General features: G+C 36.2%; 1 protein-coding gene across 2 annotated transcripts in view; it reads left to right on the forward strand.

Moving 5' to 3' along the window:
• Positions 1-18,100, forward strand: part of LOC149781621 (uncharacterized) — a 133,876-nt gene that overhangs the window by 46,965 nt on the left and 68,811 nt on the right. For both annotated transcript variants that reach the window (XM_089935666.1, XM_089935667.1), the window contains exons 6-9: positions 1,294-1,380; positions 7,762-7,864; positions 12,404-12,467; positions 17,623-17,894. In XM_089935666.1, the coding sequence (XP_089791792.1) occupies positions 1,294-1,380; positions 7,762-7,864; positions 12,404-12,467; positions 17,623-17,894 (526 nt within the window). The remainder of the gene's footprint in view (positions 1-1,293; positions 1,381-7,761; positions 7,865-12,403; positions 12,468-17,622; positions 17,895-18,100) is intronic.

The following is an 18,100-nucleotide window of genomic DNA, read 5'->3' on the forward strand; positions in this document are numbered from 1 at the left end:
GATCTCTGCACCATTATCATTTTTGAGGTATATATCATGTCAGTAAATAGCTGAAACTATCCAAGGGTCTCTGTACATTTATCATTTTTGAGGTAGATATGTCAGTAAATAGCTTAAACTATATAAGGGTCTCTGCAAAGTTATCATTTTTGAGGTAGATATCATGGTAGTAAATAGCTCAAAAACTGTTACAGGATCTCAGTGCAGTTATCATTTTTGTGGACTTGATAAAAGAGAGGGGTTGAGAGGGTACATGTTAGCTTACAAGTGAGACAACTTATAGATGAATAGACTTATACAAATATGTTATTAATTTCTTCACAAATGTAGGATAGGGTGTTGCATAGTAGGTAACCTTGGTAATTAGCATCTTTCCAGTCCATGTAGTTGCCATCAAAAATCAGTGGTCAAGACTCATGCTTTTCAGCAAACAACAGCTAAGGGCTGTTCCATTTAAACATACATTGTATCTAGGGAAGGCACTTTAAAAAAAAAATGTGCTAGAGTACTTAGTGACTTGCATTAACTCTTACTAGAATTTCTGGTGCCATCAGCTGAAATACTTCTGAAATTGAAATTCATTTGCACACTCAAAAAGCTGAACTGTCTTGTGATGATGGTTTGTACTTGTCATCTTTGACTTAATGAAGTATATTTTCCAGAAAACTTTAAAGGTATTTTTATTTATTATTATTATTTATTTATTTTTATTACATTTTGTCCGAAAAACATTAATTATTAATCACTTTGTCAGATTTACTGTAAACATTTACCACAGCTGTGATCTGTCATAAGTCAAAAATGTAGACAGGTGGAGATTTTGGCATCATGTCCAAAGTGGATAGAATCCTCAGATCTCTTGGAATTTTTTTTGTTTGGTCACAATAAGCTTCAATTGTGAACATTAGCCAAATATTAGCTCTGAATGAAAAGGAAAAGAGTCATTTTCATGGTGGCAAACTATTGTATTGATAATAATTTCTAACACAGATGAATTGAGTAACAGATTATCCAATTAATCGTGCCAGCCTCCATATCCCTTATCACCTCCCTTGATTTCCCTGCCAGTTTTGACAAATTCATTGTAGGTTGTTATTGATTCCCCTGTCAGTTTTAGCAAATTCTTTGTAGTTTGTTAATGATTCCCCAGCTAGTTTTAACAAATTCAGTACATGTTGTTAATTTTTCCTTTGCCAGTTTTAAGGAATCAACTGTAGGTTGTTAATGAATCCACTGTAAGTTGTTAGATCTCTCATATATTTTAGTATGTCATTTAGTAACCTTATTTTACAGAATGAACTGAGAATCATACTCAATGTGAAGGGTCTGACAGTCAGCTATGTGTCACAGAATATTAAAGAAACACTTGGCCATCCAAAGGTGAGTAATGGATACTCCTGCACCTTGGAAAAACAATTTATATAAATCATGTCTGCAAAAGATCAATTTACCTTATAATTTATCTTTCTTAATTTAACATGATAATAACTCAGATACGGTGGATTGCTTTAATCAAAATAAAATCTTTCATACTATCTGTAGAAATTTAAATACATGGATACAGGGCATCATAAACTGTGATATCGAGCTTTCATGCCATGTGTAGAAATGTGCAAGTCTGTGGATGCAGGTTGTGTAAGTTGACATCAGACTTTCATGCCATGTGTAGAAATGTGTGCAAGTCTGTCTTTTCAACTTATCCAGAACAACTAAACCAGTTTCAATCAAACTTGGTCGAGGTGTTTTGCTGTGTCAAAAATGTGTCTGGGTCAACTCCAATAGCAATGTTATCACTTCCATTACAACGATATGGAAATCCAGTTTTCATCTTCCTCGTAATGGCTAAGCCATTTTGTATCAAAGTTGTTAGGAAATTTTGCATGACATATTTTTTACAAAATTGTGTCTGAGGTGATATATCTAGCAGTGATGTGATTTCCTTGGCAACCAGTGGAAATACCATTTCTCTCTTTGCTTTATAATGGATGAGCATTTGTCTAATGTAGGAATGTTTGTTAGGACATGTGTTATCATCAAAATTTTGTCAGGGGTGCTACCATCGACATAGTGGTTTGCTGAACTTTCAGCTGGAAAATATATTGTTAACTTCATCTCTTGAATGGCTGGGCAATATTGATCAAACTTGATAGGAATGTTTTGTTGGACATGCTTGATCAAAATTGTGTCTTGGGTGACTTCCCTAGTAAATGTATGTCTTCCATCTCAACCATATGGTAAACCTGTTTGCAACTTCTCAAGAACGGCCGAGCCATTGTTGATCAAACTTGCTAGGTGTGCTTCTTATGATTTTGTTGTATCAAAAGTTTGTCTTGGTGGTTCCCATAGCAACTGTATGGCTTCCTTAGCAGCCATAAGGAAAATTGTGTTTCACTTCTGCAGTAGGTTTTTTGATTAAATTTGGTTTGAGATTCTGTCAAAATTTAGTATCGAATGGCTTCCATAACATTGTTGATTGCATCCACCATGTGATGTGAAAAAAACTTTTTTCAACTCCTTTTTCAGAATAATAATAATAATAATACTAATAAAATAATAATAATAATAATATAATAATAATAAAATAATCATAATAATGATAATAATAATAATAACAATAATAATAATAATAATAATAATAATAATAATGTGGACTTACTACAGCACCTAATCTTCAGAGCTCTAAGTGCTTTACAATATCAGATAACTCATAAAAACAAAAAACAACAAGATTACAAAAGCAAACACCATGAAATTACCAAAAAATGCTGACAGTTATTAAGGAAGTAAACATTATTAAGTCCTTGAGTCTGTTCTTGTAGTTGAAATAGGTGAGTTTTAAGAGCACTTTTGAATGGGATCACTGTGTCCTTGTGTCCAAGATCTATGGGCAATTCATTCCATGTAGCAGGGGCCTGGTATGTAAAAGAACATTGTCCATATGAATGCATATTAACAGTGGGAACAAGGGGAATGCAACTCTCAAAAGAGGAGTGTTAAGATCCTGGATCAAATGAGTAGCCAGTGAAGGTTACATAGTGGGGTTGGTGGGAGGGAGGTTTGCTCAGTTATTCATTCTGTAAGGATGATCCAAGCAGCCATATTTTGAACATTCAGGTTTTTCTGTCATAGATACTGAGATGAAACAGATGTGAATTACAGTAGACCAGTCTTGAAAGTACTAAGGAACACACGTTTTAGTGGCATCAACCAAAAGAACATTGCAAATGGAGCTGATGTGTCTCAGCTCCAGATATGCACAATGTTCATTACATGTAATGAGAGTGTCTTATGGAGAGTGACACCTAGGTTTCATACTGATTGTAAATTTATTGTTGGTATTGCTGATACTTATTGTTTGAGGTAAAGGATATGAATAAGAAAGTCTTTGTGTGGTGATCAGGATGGCTTCAGTTTCATCATTCATCCGCAGCTTGTTGCATGTCATTAATGACTTCACATCAGAAATGCACCTCTCGTAGGCCTTGGGTGGTAGCCTCACTTTCAGCTGGGCAGCTATATTTATCTACTTTTAGTGTTTATCGTACAATTGGTGAGACACCATATATCGATCTATAACACTTGAGATTTGCTGAGTGTGTAGGATGAAGAAAATGGGGCTGAGAAAACAGAGCCTTGTGGAACACCACAACATAGATCAACTGGGCTGTAGTGTATTCCATTTTCAGATACAATTTGTGTCCTGTTGACCAAGTAGGACTTGAACCACAGTAAGGCTGTATCATGAATGCCAAATACATGCTGGAGGCAGTGAAGTGATATATCATGGTCTATTGTGTCAAATGCTGCAGACAAATCAAGGAGGGTGAGGACTGTAATCTTTCCCATATCCAAAGCAGAGAGTAGGTCATTAACTACTCTCAGAAGGGCAGTTTCAGTACTATGGTTGGGGCGATATGCAGACTGCACATTGCAGGAAAGGCTTTTTGAATTCAGATGAGATATGAGTTTTATAAGATTTGTTAAATCAAGGAGAGGTTATAAACAGGTCTTTAAATCATTTTGGTCAAGTGTCTTTTTCTTCAGCAGAAGCTATAAAAATGGCAGTTTTGAAAATATGTTTATTCCCTAGATGAGAGAGAAGTATTGATAACATCAGTTAGTGACAGCAATATTGAATCTGAGCTCTCGAGTGATGTCAGAATTGGATCAAGTTCACATGCCTTTGGGGTGCTCATCATCATTGTTGTATGTACAAAATCTGTTTAGACTGGTGCCAATGCTTTTAAAGACTGCCTTGTATATTTATTCTGTATCACAACTGTCTATTGAAACCTTGTTGTCAAGCTTATCTCTAATAGATTGAACTTTGTCACAGAAGAAATTTGCAAACAGGTCCGGAGAGAATTTGTTTGAAGTGATGTATATATTTATTCATTGACATTAGCTTGTTTGTAATCTTGAGGAGCTGTTTGCAGCTGGAACTTTCAGAGATCTTGATACTTTAGTAGGTTGATTTTGCTGCATGAACAGCTTATGAATGTTGAGACTGGTGACCCTCAGCCTTACAGCTTTCTCTTGTAGCAGTATGAAGCTGGTCCCATACTTTTGAATTAGTGCTCTGCATTTGGTTGCTGGTGTATGTTGACAAGCAATAAACGAAAGCACTTTTCAAGTAGCACTGCTGTAGGAGGTAGCAAATTTGTTACGTTTACTTGGATGTTATGTTACGAGTCTGTGCTCTTCGAATAAATAACAGCTTTGTAAAATTTAACAAATAATTTATTTCCCTAAAATACAAAGTAAAAAATGAGAAAAAAGAACTTATGGTATTGCATGTTAAATCCAAAAATTATCCAAGCATTAAAGACACAAGTCCTAATAATAAAAAGTCCTGAATAAAACTCAGTTCAAGTACCGAAGAGATCCAAAATTGAAGGCAATGATGTGTCTGTTAGAGCCTGCAAAGTACCGATGTGTCAACAGTCTCTTGTTGAATCACAGAAATATTATTCCAGGTTTGAATTCAGTATAAATTCCAATGAATGTCTTTATCCAAGAATTTTATCAGAACACTTTTGTATTTCCAGAGAAAATCACTTGAATTCAGTAATTTAAAGAAAATAAAATTCAGCCCAAACTGGTCACAACATAATACAACTTAAAGTGCTAGATTTTAAAGCACGCCTGGTAAAATCCTCACAGTCAAAAGATAGTATAGTTCTCTGCTTGACCTCAGGTCACAATTATCATTTGTTTAAAAACAACCATTACCTAATGGAAAAGAACCTTCTAGAATGATCTAATGAGCCATGTTTATTTACAACACGGTAGCCTATAAAACTCACTTAGCAATCTCCCAAACCCTGACCCTGATCAACATATTTACTCCTTTGTTTACTGTAATAATAATCCTGATAATAAGCTCATAGACATAGAGAATAATGAAGCTATTATTAGGTGTTTACATAAATAAAATTTAAAAAATAAAAAGTCAATCAGTTCAAGCTGAAATGATCTCAGTTTTGGACAAGGTCAAGTCCAGCAAACAATGTTACATTACAGTAACATGTAATGAAATTTAAAAAATTAAAACGAACAGACAAACATTTAAATTAAATATACATAACAGTTATGCACTAGTTGGGTTCTAATTATTATCATACAGAGGTTTCTCTTAGTAGCAGAGATGGAGGGTTAGGGACTGATACATTCAGATGGCATATGACACAGAGGTTATGTGATGCAAGTTCATGGGACATCAGTGAAGACTAGAATATTATCACCAGGTCTGTGAAGAATCCAGTCTAAAATGTGACCATGTCTGTGGGTGGGTTGGCTAACTGACAGGTTGAAAATGTGAATAGAATCTAGGAATTTTGATCTTACAGGTCTACAGGACAGTCAAAGTGAAAGTTGAAATCTGCATGAATTACCAAGTTATCACTTATCAAATTTCATACAGCAGTAGGTTAGGAAACTACTCCAAAATGTGAGATTTAGTCAGATTGTTTTTCTTATATACTAGGAGGTGGATGGTAGAGGCAAATAAATTGGACTGATCTTTGCTTCACTGTGAGTGAGGTGTGGTCCATTTCAAAGGTTATGTGTTCAAAATTGAAAGTTGCATTGTAGTTAAAACAGTGAATTATGGAGTTCCTTCTGATTATAAGAATTCCACCTCTGTGGGCTTGGTGTGGCAATGATTTGATGGAGTAAACAGAAGTTGTTAGATCCACACACTTTGCCTCATTTCATGATTTTGCTAGCAATGTTTCTGTTAGGAAATATCCTGACCATTGATAAAGTTAACTATTTCTGTGCACCTTTCCTAATGATTGGGCATTGAATAATGCAATGAACAGTGGTTGATCAGACTTCAAGGTTGAAAATTTAAGAGGACTTTGAAGTAAGTTTTTGAAACTAATGCTGGAGTTTTCAAGGTGTTGTGAAGGAAAGGGTGAAATGGAGATAACTGGGCTATAGTTTTGGCACATGGATGACTTCGGTGACCTAGTTCATAGAGCAACTGCCTCAGATGTGGGAGGTCACGTGTTCAAACCTGACTGAGTCATACCAAAGTCTTATAAAAATGGTACTAACAGCTGCCTTGTTATGTGCTCAGCATTGAGTTAAGAGGTTAGTGTTAGGAATTGTCGGCCTGGTGTCAGGATAATATGACTGGATGGGACATCATGCTACATGACTGCAGCATGATGCCTCAGTGCTAGGCATCACCATAAACTGCCACACAGCAGAATCATAGTGATATGCTTGAAAAATTGTTAAAGTGTTGTTAAAAGTCCAAAACAAATGCACAGACATGGAGTTTTGACACATGTATAGCAACAGCCTACACAGCAACAGATGTTACGAGGGAAAGGGTTAAGTTACCATTACTGAATTATATTTAGCTGTCTGCTGCTAATGTTGTGATTTGTGTCAGGTAATAATAACACCTAAGAGAAAATTCAGGAGCCAGGATGTGACTTATAGTTTTGTTATAACAATGTGTGATGTATGAGAAAATTCAGGAGCCAGGATGTGACTGTTATATTCTTGTTATAACAATGTGTCTGTATGAGAAAATTCATGAGCCAGGATGTGACTGTGATATGTATGTTATAACGGTGTGTGCTGTATGAGAAAATTCAGGAGCCAGGATGTGACTGCTATATTCATGTTATAACAATGTGTGCTGTATGAGAAAATTCAGGAGCCAGGATGTGACTGTTATATTCATGTTATAACAATGTTTCTGTATGAGAAAGATCAAGAGCCAGGATGTGACAATGTGTGATGTATGAGAAAAGTCAGGAGCCAGGATGTGACTGTTATATTCTTGTTATAACAATGTATCTGTATGAGAAAAGTCAAGAACCAGGATGTGACTGTTATATTCATGTTATAACAATGTGTGCTGTATGAGAAAATTCAGGAGCCAGGATGTGACTGTTATATGTATGTTATAACAGTGTGTGCTGTATGAGAAAATTCAGGAGCCAGGATGTGACTGTCATATTCATGTTATAACAGTGTGTGCTATATGAGAAAATTCAGGAGCCAGGATGTGACTGTAATATTCATGTTATAACAATGTGTGATGTATGAGAAAATTCAGGAGCCAGGATGTGACTGTTATATTCATGTTTTAACAAAGTGTACTGTTGTTTGAGAAAATTCAGGAGCCATGTTAAATTCAGGAGCCATGCAGTTCCGTACGTGTTAATTTTACATTTGTAATCGGTATGGATAGTTGGTGGATCATCCATTCTTCTAATGGAATTTTTGTGTCTCTTACAGGACAGCTGGTTAGGAAAGTTATTGACTGACTTTGTGCACAAGAGTGACTTGTTCACATTCCAGAGCTGTATTCATATTGAGGCATTTGATTCACTCCTAGAAGGTGAGTATTTGGATATGTAGTAAAACCATTTTTAATGGACACCTTGGATACCTGGTAATCAAAGTTAACATTGAATAACCCTTTTGTAACCCTTTTGTTTCATTTCCTATATGGGTTTAACTTTATTATACTAAACACATCTCCATAAAGGACAACAAATTTGTTATCACAGAGTGTGTTTGTTATAGATAGGTTTCACTGTAAATGGTTTACATGAGATGTATTGAATTTGAGTACGAGTAATTGCAAATCAGTGATTTTGTTTATCACAGAGTGTGTCTGTTATAGATAGGTTTCACTGTAAATGGTTTACATGAGATGTATTGATTTTCAGTACGAGTAATTGCAAATCAACGATTTTGTTTATCACAGAGTGTCTGTTATAGATAGGTTTCACTGTAGATGGTTTACAATAGATGTATTGAATTTCCGTCCGAGTAATTGCAAATCAACGATTTTTTTAACACAGAGTGTGTCTGTTATAGATAGGTTTCACTGTAGATGGTTTACATGAGATGTATTGAATCTGAGTACGAGTAATTGCAAATCAACGATTATTTTTAGCATCATTAAATATTTGAAAAGTCATTTTTTGAAGCTTGTAGCAATATAAAAATTGTGGATAGGCTACATGTACATGTCTTCCATAATCTACTGCCAAGAATTTGTAAATTCATTATCACCGTTAAATTCACAAATAATTAATGCTTGCTATTTTTTTAGTTTATTTATGACATTGAAATTACAGCAATCTAATCATCTATTAAATTCATCAAAGATGCTTCAAGTAAATAAATTATGCAAATATTTTTAAATTTGCACTTTTAAAACATAGTGATACATGGTCTCCGACAAATTAGTTGAAAGTTGCACATAAAAATGCTTATTGTACAGTACAGCATTTTCATTTAACTGTTAAGATAAACTGAATAAATAAGAATCTTAAAGAAAGTTATAAAGTTTAGATACTTATTTGATGAAGAGTCAGCCAGGCAGTCATTCACTCCTTACACACTTTGGCCATTGGTCTTTGCCACCAGTTATCTGGGGAATTCCCAGGCTTGGCCTATCAGGCTTGCCCATTTGGAATTTCTGGACCAAAGCATTATTGAGGGCTGCACATACTGAGGCGGGGGCCCCGAGTGGCCGAGTGGTCTAAAGCGTTCGCCGTTACGGATCACTGCCATCTCACCTCTGTCTGCGCCGGTTCGAGTCTCAGATTCAGCCAATGTAGATATGTGAGAAAGCATGCCAGTAGCTTCTCGTGGGTCGGTGGTTCTTTCCGGGGTTTTCCCGGGTTCTTCCTCCACCATTAATACTGGCCGCCATATATGGCCTATCGTGTGCTGAAAAATGGCGTTAAACCCCACAACAACCAACCAACCAACATACTGAGGCAGAACTACTTGGTGGTCTTATCCCCTTCGTAGGTGCTCAAGATTTAAGGTACCAGCAACAACCATCCTCCTTGTCACTTATCCTTTCCCAGATGATGCAGTTGTGGAGTCAAGGGAAGATAGATGTCGGTGATTTCCCTGCCACAAGGAGGGAGATAAATGGCCATAGGAAGTTGTGCTCTCTCAGGCAGCCCATTCCTGTTCCCAACAGCCTACTTTCAGGCAGCTCCTTCTAGTTCCCAACAACCTGTTGGGTGTCTGACTAACCATCTTTTCAGAGGATTGCTTTGGGATCACAGTAAATAATTAAGTCTGCTCTACTTCAAGAAATGGTTACTGGTTTAGTCTTCAGAAACATCCTTCTCTATCATGGACTTGGATTGTGTTTCACCATTCCAAAATGATTCAGCTAAGGAAACATGTACATACCCTTCTACAGAAGGGCAATCGAATTGATGAAAAATGACAATACCCCAGGTTTCAACTCCACGATTTTCCTTGTGGTAAAAAACGACAAAGTATTAACACAAAAATGATCTTCTGCTTTAAGCAGAAATCTGGAGACAAAAAGCTCATTTGAGAAATCCAGAAGGACTTACAACTGAGTCATCTGCATGTCTACATAGATCTCAAATATGCATAACTAAACATCCCCATCTTCAACGATTCATTATAAATGCCCCCAGTTTTCTATTGGCTCTCACAATTAGCCTAGTTTCTATGCCTAGAACATTTATCACGGCGATGGAGGTAATAGTTTTAGCAATCGAGGTCTTAAGGGATCCAATTCTTCAGTACACAATAACTGGTTGATGCACAGTGTCCTCAGAAATAAAGCTGTAACATTTTTAGGAAACTTCTACAAGATACCCGTCGATCCAAATAACCGATAAAAGGGAGATTGTACTAAATGTGAACCTCAACTGCATTATTGTAGGTTCGTACATGCCAATTCCCAAAGAGGTATAATTACAATTATTACTAATAGAAGTAGCAAAAAATCATAATCTGAACATAAAAAGAGCAATCTATTTTTGTCAGTGCCATAATTACAGTAAACTGTATGAAAAACCTACATTTATTTTTGCAATTTGCCAGGATCTGCAGTTAAAATTCTTGTCACAAATCAGCTAAATCCATATGGATTAGTAGATAGGATGTGAGTCTAGACACAAAACAAATTGATAAAGTATTTATGCATAAAATTCACTTTAACTAGTCTTCATGTCTGACTTTCGCAGTTGTGAAGTCCACAGATGAAGAATGCCATATTACATTACTGTCAAATTCTTCTTTCAAATTTTGTAAAGTACTATTGATTTTTCCTTTTCCTGATGCAACATTTTTAAGTTAACAAAATCCCATTCCTTTAACATTTTTCACTAATATAATATCACTGAGTCACATCATTGAAGCCATTCCTCTTCATATCTGGCAGTTTAGACTTGTCTGCTACCTATGGGTGTATCGAAATATAATGAGTCTTTGACACTTGGTTTCAAATTCAAGAAACCCATCTGTTTTCTTGGAACTCTTTCATGAACAGTTACTATGAATAGAAAATAAGTTAATTAGACAGTGGTCTAAGGTTGGTTAAATGCGCAGCAGCTAATAGTCACACGACACAAACCTTGAACTGTAATTGTTTTACTGTATCTCGCGTGCCCCTGATCTCTTTGATTGGAACTTGGAAACATTTTATTACCCTGGTAATTATCGATGGGTGGGTACCAGAGTACCCATTGAAAGGTTTTCTATGAGATTCTCTTCTGCAGGTGGCTTATTGGTTAGAGTGTCTGCCTCGGAAGAGGGAGGTTGTGGATTTGAACCTTAGCACTCGGCATTAAGAGATTAATGTTAGGACTGGTCAGCCTGGTGTCTGGATAATGTGACTGGGTGGGACATCATGCTACATGTCTGCGGCATGAAGCCCCAGTGCTAAACATCACTATAAACTGCCACACTGCAGACATCATAGCGATAAGTGCATTGTGCTATCATAGCCATGTAATTTCTAGCTATCTAGCATATTGGCACAAAGTGCAGTGTGCTGTCACAGCAGTGTAATTTCTAGCTATCTAGCATATTGGCACAAAGTGCATTGTGCTATCACAGCAGTGTAATTTTAGCTATCTAGCATACTGGCACAATGTGCAGTGTGCTATCACAGCTGTGTAATTTCTAGCTATCTAGCATATTGGCACAAAGTGCATTGTGCTATCACAGCAGTGTAATTTTAGCTATCTAGCATATTGGCACAATGTGCAGTGTGCTATCACAGCTATGTAATTTCTGGCTATCTAGCTTATTGGCACTAAGTGCATTGTGCTTTCACAGTCATTTAATTTCTAGATATCTGGCGTATTGGTGCTAAGTGCATTGTGCTATCACAACCATGTAATTTCTAGCTTTCTAGCAGATTGGCACTAAGGGTATTGTGCTATCACTGCCATGTAATTCCTAGCTATCTAGTATATTGGCACAAAGTGCAGTGTGCTACCACAGCCATGTAATTTCTAGCTATCTAGCATATTGGCACAAAGTGCATTGTGCTATCACAGCAGTGTAATTTTAGCTATCTAGCATATTGGTACAAAGTGCAGTGTGCTATCACAGCCATGTAATTTCTAGCATATTGGTGCTAAGTGCATTGTGCTTTCACAGCCATATAATTTCTAGCTATCTAGCATATTGGTGCTAAGTGCATTGTACTATCACAGCCATGTAATTTCTAGCTATCTAGCATATTGGCACTAAAGGTATTGTGCTATCACAGCCATGTAATTTCTAGCTATCTAGTATATTGGCATAAAGTGCAGTCTGCTATCACAGCCATGTAATTTTTAGCTATCTAGCATATTGGCACTAAGGGTATTGTGCTATCACAGCAGTGTAATTTCTAGCTATCTAGCATATTGGCATTTAGGGTATTGTGCTATCACAGCTGTGTAATTTCTGGCTATCTAACTTATTGGCACGAAGTGCAGGAGAGCTGATGCTATATCCCCATGTCATAGTCAGCAGTTATGGTATTGACATTTACCAATGTACTGCTTCTGTTTTGAAGTTAATAAATGTGCAGTATGTGTAGACACTTTGCAGCCTTCATTTCAGACAGCTCTCATTGTTGTTGTTATTTCAGATTCTGACTCTGATAGGAACACTCCTAAGGAGGTCCCAGAAAGGACAGTATTCTTCAGGCTAAAGTAAGTGATATAGTGTAGTTCGTTATTGATGATATATCCAGACAGTGTTCTTGTGGCTAAATTAATTGATGCTTGTGTACTTTGTTATAGGCAGTATACCTTGGGGAAAAGGGTTAGGAACAAGATAAAAAGCTTTACAAAGCAGAGCCTTATAAGAATAAGATTATTTTGCCATTATTTGTTGGTTATCAGTTCTCCAGTTTTTTATGGACACCAGAATCCATAATTTTAAAGACCCATGGAACAATAATCCATCTGTGAAAACACACCTGATCAGAAGGCACATATTTGAACTGATGTAAATGTAGGGGCCATGTGTCAGTATTACAATGCAAATACAAAACTGGACAAATAATGAAAATAGAGGCCAAGACTATATACTGAAGATACTGAAAGCAGGGCTTTCACTGCTTATAGCTGTGAAAAAATTAAAATTTGTACAGGATAGAGGATATACTGAAAATTAAAAGAGTGAATAAGGTGAAAACTTATCATTGAAATAAAATGTATTCATGCACAATTGATTATCAGAGTTAATTTGGTCCGTGGTTAGTAGTGCTGGTGTGACAACGCCCAAGCTTGGTCACTTAAACAAGTTGATGCATCTTTAAAATCTCAACATGAGTAAATCAATTCATTCCAGAAATGGGTCTCTGACCCATTTTTCCCACTTTAGGGAGATTAGTTCTTTTTTGCCTTGTGGGGGTGTGTGTGTGACACTTTCAATATCTTTGACTCTATTTCACCCAACTAATGAAAAAGGTGATATCGATACATTTTTAAGTATGTAAATCTGTTATGTAGATGCATCTCAGTGGGAGTAATTCATTCATTACAAAGGTAGATCAATGTGACCTAATTTTCATATTTGAGTGAAAATCTTACAATTGCTATTCCTCCTATATGGGTTGTCACATATCCATAGGGGGTTTTCATTAAAGGACTTCCTAAGATGTCTATTTGGTCATTTATGAAAATTGTATGTGGATCTAAATCCAATATGGCCACCATGGCAGCTATCTTGAAATCTTGTTATTGCTACTGAGGAACAGAAAGGCATATTGAAATGGAATTATCACCATAAGGCTTTCTATGATGTCTAATTAGTCTATAATGAATACAGGGGCAGTCTGATTTCAGAAATGGCAACCACAGTGGCTGGCTTGAAAATCACTACTCTTCTTGAATGGATAGTCAAATCTACATGGGAGTTTCACCGAAAGACTTGTTATGAAGAAAATGGTGGCACTCAGACTTCAGACATAGCCACCATGGTGGCCATTACGAAAACCTTGTTTCTGCTACTTATCTTGAATGTATTAGTATGGGATTTTCACTGAAAGACTTGTTATAATGTTTAGTTGATCATAAATGAAAGTGGTGCCAATGAAAGTGGTGCCAATTTGACCTTGAATATTTCCACCACAACATCCTTTTGGAACATCTTTTTATGGCTACTTCTTCTAGATGGCTGGTCATATTGACATTGTTCATCATAAGACTTTATCTGATGTCTAGTTGGTCCTAAATGGAAATGGTGTGCATGTCATATCCTATATGGCTACCATTGCAGTCAGCAGGAACTGTTATTATCATTACTCGTTCAAAAGAGAAAGTCATATCAACATGGGTTTATCATCCATAGTCTTGTTATGTTTTTTTGGTCCCAAAATAACATGGTGCTAAGCTGATGTCCAGTATTATGGTGGTCATCTTATAAATATTGCTACTGCTACTCTTCTTAAATGGACAGTCATTTTGACATTGTGTTTTCATCATTAGAGTTCTTATGATGTCTGGTTGGTCATAAATGAAATTGATGCAAACTGACTCACAATATTGCTATCATGGAAGCCATCTTAAAGATGTTGTATCTGCTCCTCCTAACTTGATGTCTATATCAGCATGGGGTTTTCACCAGAGTACTTTTAATGATTTCTGGGGGCCTGAAGTGGCCCAGTGGTTTAGAGCGATCATCGTTCCGGATCACTGCCATCTTACCTATGTCTGCGTGGGTTCAAGTCTCAGGCTTGGCTAATGTGAGTATGTGAGAAAGCTTGCCAATAGCTTCTTGTGGGTCATTGGTTCTTCCTGGGGTGTTCCAGGGTTCTTCCTCTGCCAGTTATACTGGCTGCCATGTATAGCCTATCTTGTGCTGGAAAATGGTGTTAAACATACAGCAACAACAGTAATGATATCTATTTGGTCCTAAATGAAAATGGTGCCAATATGACATTCAGCATTTCCACCACGGAAGCTATTTTAAAAATCATGTTATTGCTGAAGAATATCAGAGACAGTTTCAATACTCAGCAGTAGAATGAAGAAATGGAAATTCTTATTACCTCGTAAAGTATCAGTCCCTTCAAGGATGTAAGGCCTAATGAGTCAACTCTTAAGTTATGGATTTGCAGAAAAAAATGCTAAAAATATGAAAACATGATTATTCTTGGCAAACCTTGATGCTGGTTTGCATGGGTGTTTGTGGGAATCATACTTTACTTTGTGGGAATCATACTTTTCAGGGATACCACAGAAGCTTAAACCATGACGTAGTCTCGATCAGTTAGAAGCTTACCTCATCACATGAGCAATAAAGTCATGCATTTTTATGACTTACTGGATTTGCTTACATGTAGGTAACTGCTCTGCAGTTTTGTACATTGACTAGAGTTTGACTTTCAGTGAAAATGAATTTCCCAGGTTATCTCCACTGGTGATCTTATTATTAAATGACCTTGTATATTTTAGATATTAATATAACTTATGATTCCCTTTATTTTGGTGTATGATTGATGGGTGTAATTTGGGTTATAGATTATACAGCTTGGCCTTACTTCAGATGTAAATCTCCCAGAAGGCTGATAGAAAATAAGAAGTTGATAATTTATTTACTTTTAATTATTTTGTAAATCGATGCACTTTCAGAACCTGGACCTACTCAATTCATTTTTCCTTTTTTAATAATGCTAACATTAATGTTCTTTTGACAAGTTCATGATTGTTTTTTTTGAGCTAAGTCAGGGAGCAATCATTTATATCAGCTATCCACTTTTAGATAGTGCATAGTTTCAATAATGACCAGATGTAAAGAAATTTCAATCACAGTTAGTACATAAAAGTCAAGTTATGGCAACATTCTCCATTGTTCATTTTGCCAAATGCAAACAATGTAATGCTGGTCCCTCTCTCAGAATAACTGTGGAGTGGAATCTTAACAGTCTGAATTTAGAGTACAAGATAGCAAACTGTAAAGATGGCCTTCTTTGTTACATTATCAATGTTTTTGTGAACCTTTTCACATTTTACTGAGGAGAAAAGGCATGAGAGTACAGCTTGCTGACTTTGTTACTGTCTTTCGAGATGATCTGGAATATTTGGGTTTTGTAGGTGTACAAGATGAAGAGAGACAAGCCTCTTTTTTTTGCAGTTTTACTGGTATAGGCTAATTATGATACTATATTAATTTGTGCCATTTTCTTCACCAAAATGTCATGCTTGTGATTACCTCATCTGCAGATATTTGTCTGCATAAAATGCTTTGTTACTGACTTTCGTTTTTTTTTTAAAATATGAAATAAATCGAAGAAGCAGTGTGATCAGCCTGGCTAAATTATCAGGCTCTATCAGTCAAAGTGGGCCCATGTATTTATTTACATTCACTAACTCACATGCTGTGAATGTGCCTGCCCACTCCTTGCCAATTCCATACTGATTATTTTATCCCATCAGGATGCTCAAACACTGATAAGATATATCAAAATAAAGAAGACATTCCAGACCTGCTGTGTATGATTTAAGTACTTCGTTGATCGTTTAATAATCAATTTTATGCAGAGTTTTGCTGTTGTTTCACATCATGTCTGCTTGTATTGAATATGAGGGTTACACTTCCAGTGTGTAACACAGTGAAAAATATTACATTAATTTATGATAGGTGGTTAGTGTTTGTTACATTCCCGGGTAAAACAGTAACCAACAATCAGAACTATAGCTTATTTCCTGCATGACACATCAGAAGTATTGGCATCCAAACTCACTCCAAAAAGATACAATGCAACAGATAAACTTCATGCAAAAAGGGCTATCAAAGGATCTGTTAAGTACTAAAATTGTATGCGAGGAACAATTTTGGAATGTCTCAGTTTAAGTTGATATATATGTAATCAGTGACTGAATGTGCCGATTGGATAATAAAAATTGTCACTGACTCAGCAAGGGGGCAGATTCCAAACCACGTGAGTTATGGTCATCTTGATAATTTGTAGAAAGAGAGGGGATGGTGTCAATAATAGCCCTCTTCACTCACAGAAATGAATGTACGTGTCCATAAAAGTTGTTTTGCATGAGCATAAATTTCAGTGAGAAGGACGTGGTTGTTCGTCATCTCCATTCCCATACTCCACTCCCATGCTTGGAGTTTGTTCTAGGCAAGAGTTTCCTTGCACAAGGAAATTGCACTATTTCTTCTGTATGGAAGCTAACACCACAGTGCCTTCCAAATGTAAGAGAAGACATGAAATTGGTAATAAATGTTTTAAAAGCATTCATACAGCAAAAGATGTGGTGACCAAATTTAGTCCTAAAACTGATCGAATGGAGGAGAAAGAAAATGGCCCAAAAAGTTGAATAAAAATTTCTGATACCTAATAGGTAGTATCTTTGCAAGTATTTTTTTTTATATTGTCGAGGATGAGCATAGCATATGAACAGATGACAAGACGGTGTCTGTAATTTGCAAAGTAGAAATACAGCCAGTATGTCCAAACACATAAGATATGTGTACTTATAGTTTATTTTATTATAGGCTGTGAATCGTGTCAGTCAACAGCAGAAGTGTATCATTTCACCCCTTTCCAGTAGAAGCTACTCTTTGTCACATGATGCTTCATTCTGTCACTGGAGAAATAGAAACACGTGATACTTCTCATTCTATTTATCAATACATTGTGCTTTCATAAGTGGCAGTGTGACATCACAGCCTGATAACTTAAACGTAACATCATGCTCACTCTTAATTAGTATTTAGATTTCATTTTCTGAATGTCACAATTCTTGAAAACACCATTGCTAAATGTTTTCTGTCTATACATATCTCTTATTCTGTACTCATAACATAGAATACTAGGTTTCATATAACTTCATTCTAATTCAGGTGCTTCAAAAGCTTGGTTTCTGGGTTTAGCATGAATAAAGGGGATGTGTACAAGCCTTTTAAGGTTCTGGTTAGGCACAAGTGCCTCTACCTATCTACCATCAAGAATTACATGGCAAAGAGTTACATATCTTCACCATCGAGGACCTCTGGTAACAAGACAGAGCTTAATCCACCTTCATTGACTGATTTTGACTCGCCCTCTGGAACATCTGAAGTGAAGAAGAAGTATATTGTGCTGGACTGCATGATGCTGACATCAGGCTATAAAGGTATGGAAACTCAAGATACATAGAAGTGAAAGATTACTGGTTAAATTATCCAACTTAAATATATTTTTAGAAGGTTTAAAAAAGCTAAACTTCACGTAGGAGTGATTTTCCTAGCAAGCCATAATGTCAAGCAGGAATTTGGCTGATGAATGCAGAAAAATCCATTAACAGATTGTCTATTTTATCAATGTGCCTCTTTATTGTAT

Source organism: Sinohyriopsis cumingii, chromosome 15, assembly GCF_028554795.1.
Source record: "Sinohyriopsis cumingii isolate HCF-2022 chromosome 15, ASM2855479v2, whole genome shotgun sequence".
Classification (NCBI taxonomy): Eukaryota; Metazoa; Mollusca; class Bivalvia; order Unionida; family Unionidae; genus Sinohyriopsis; species Sinohyriopsis cumingii.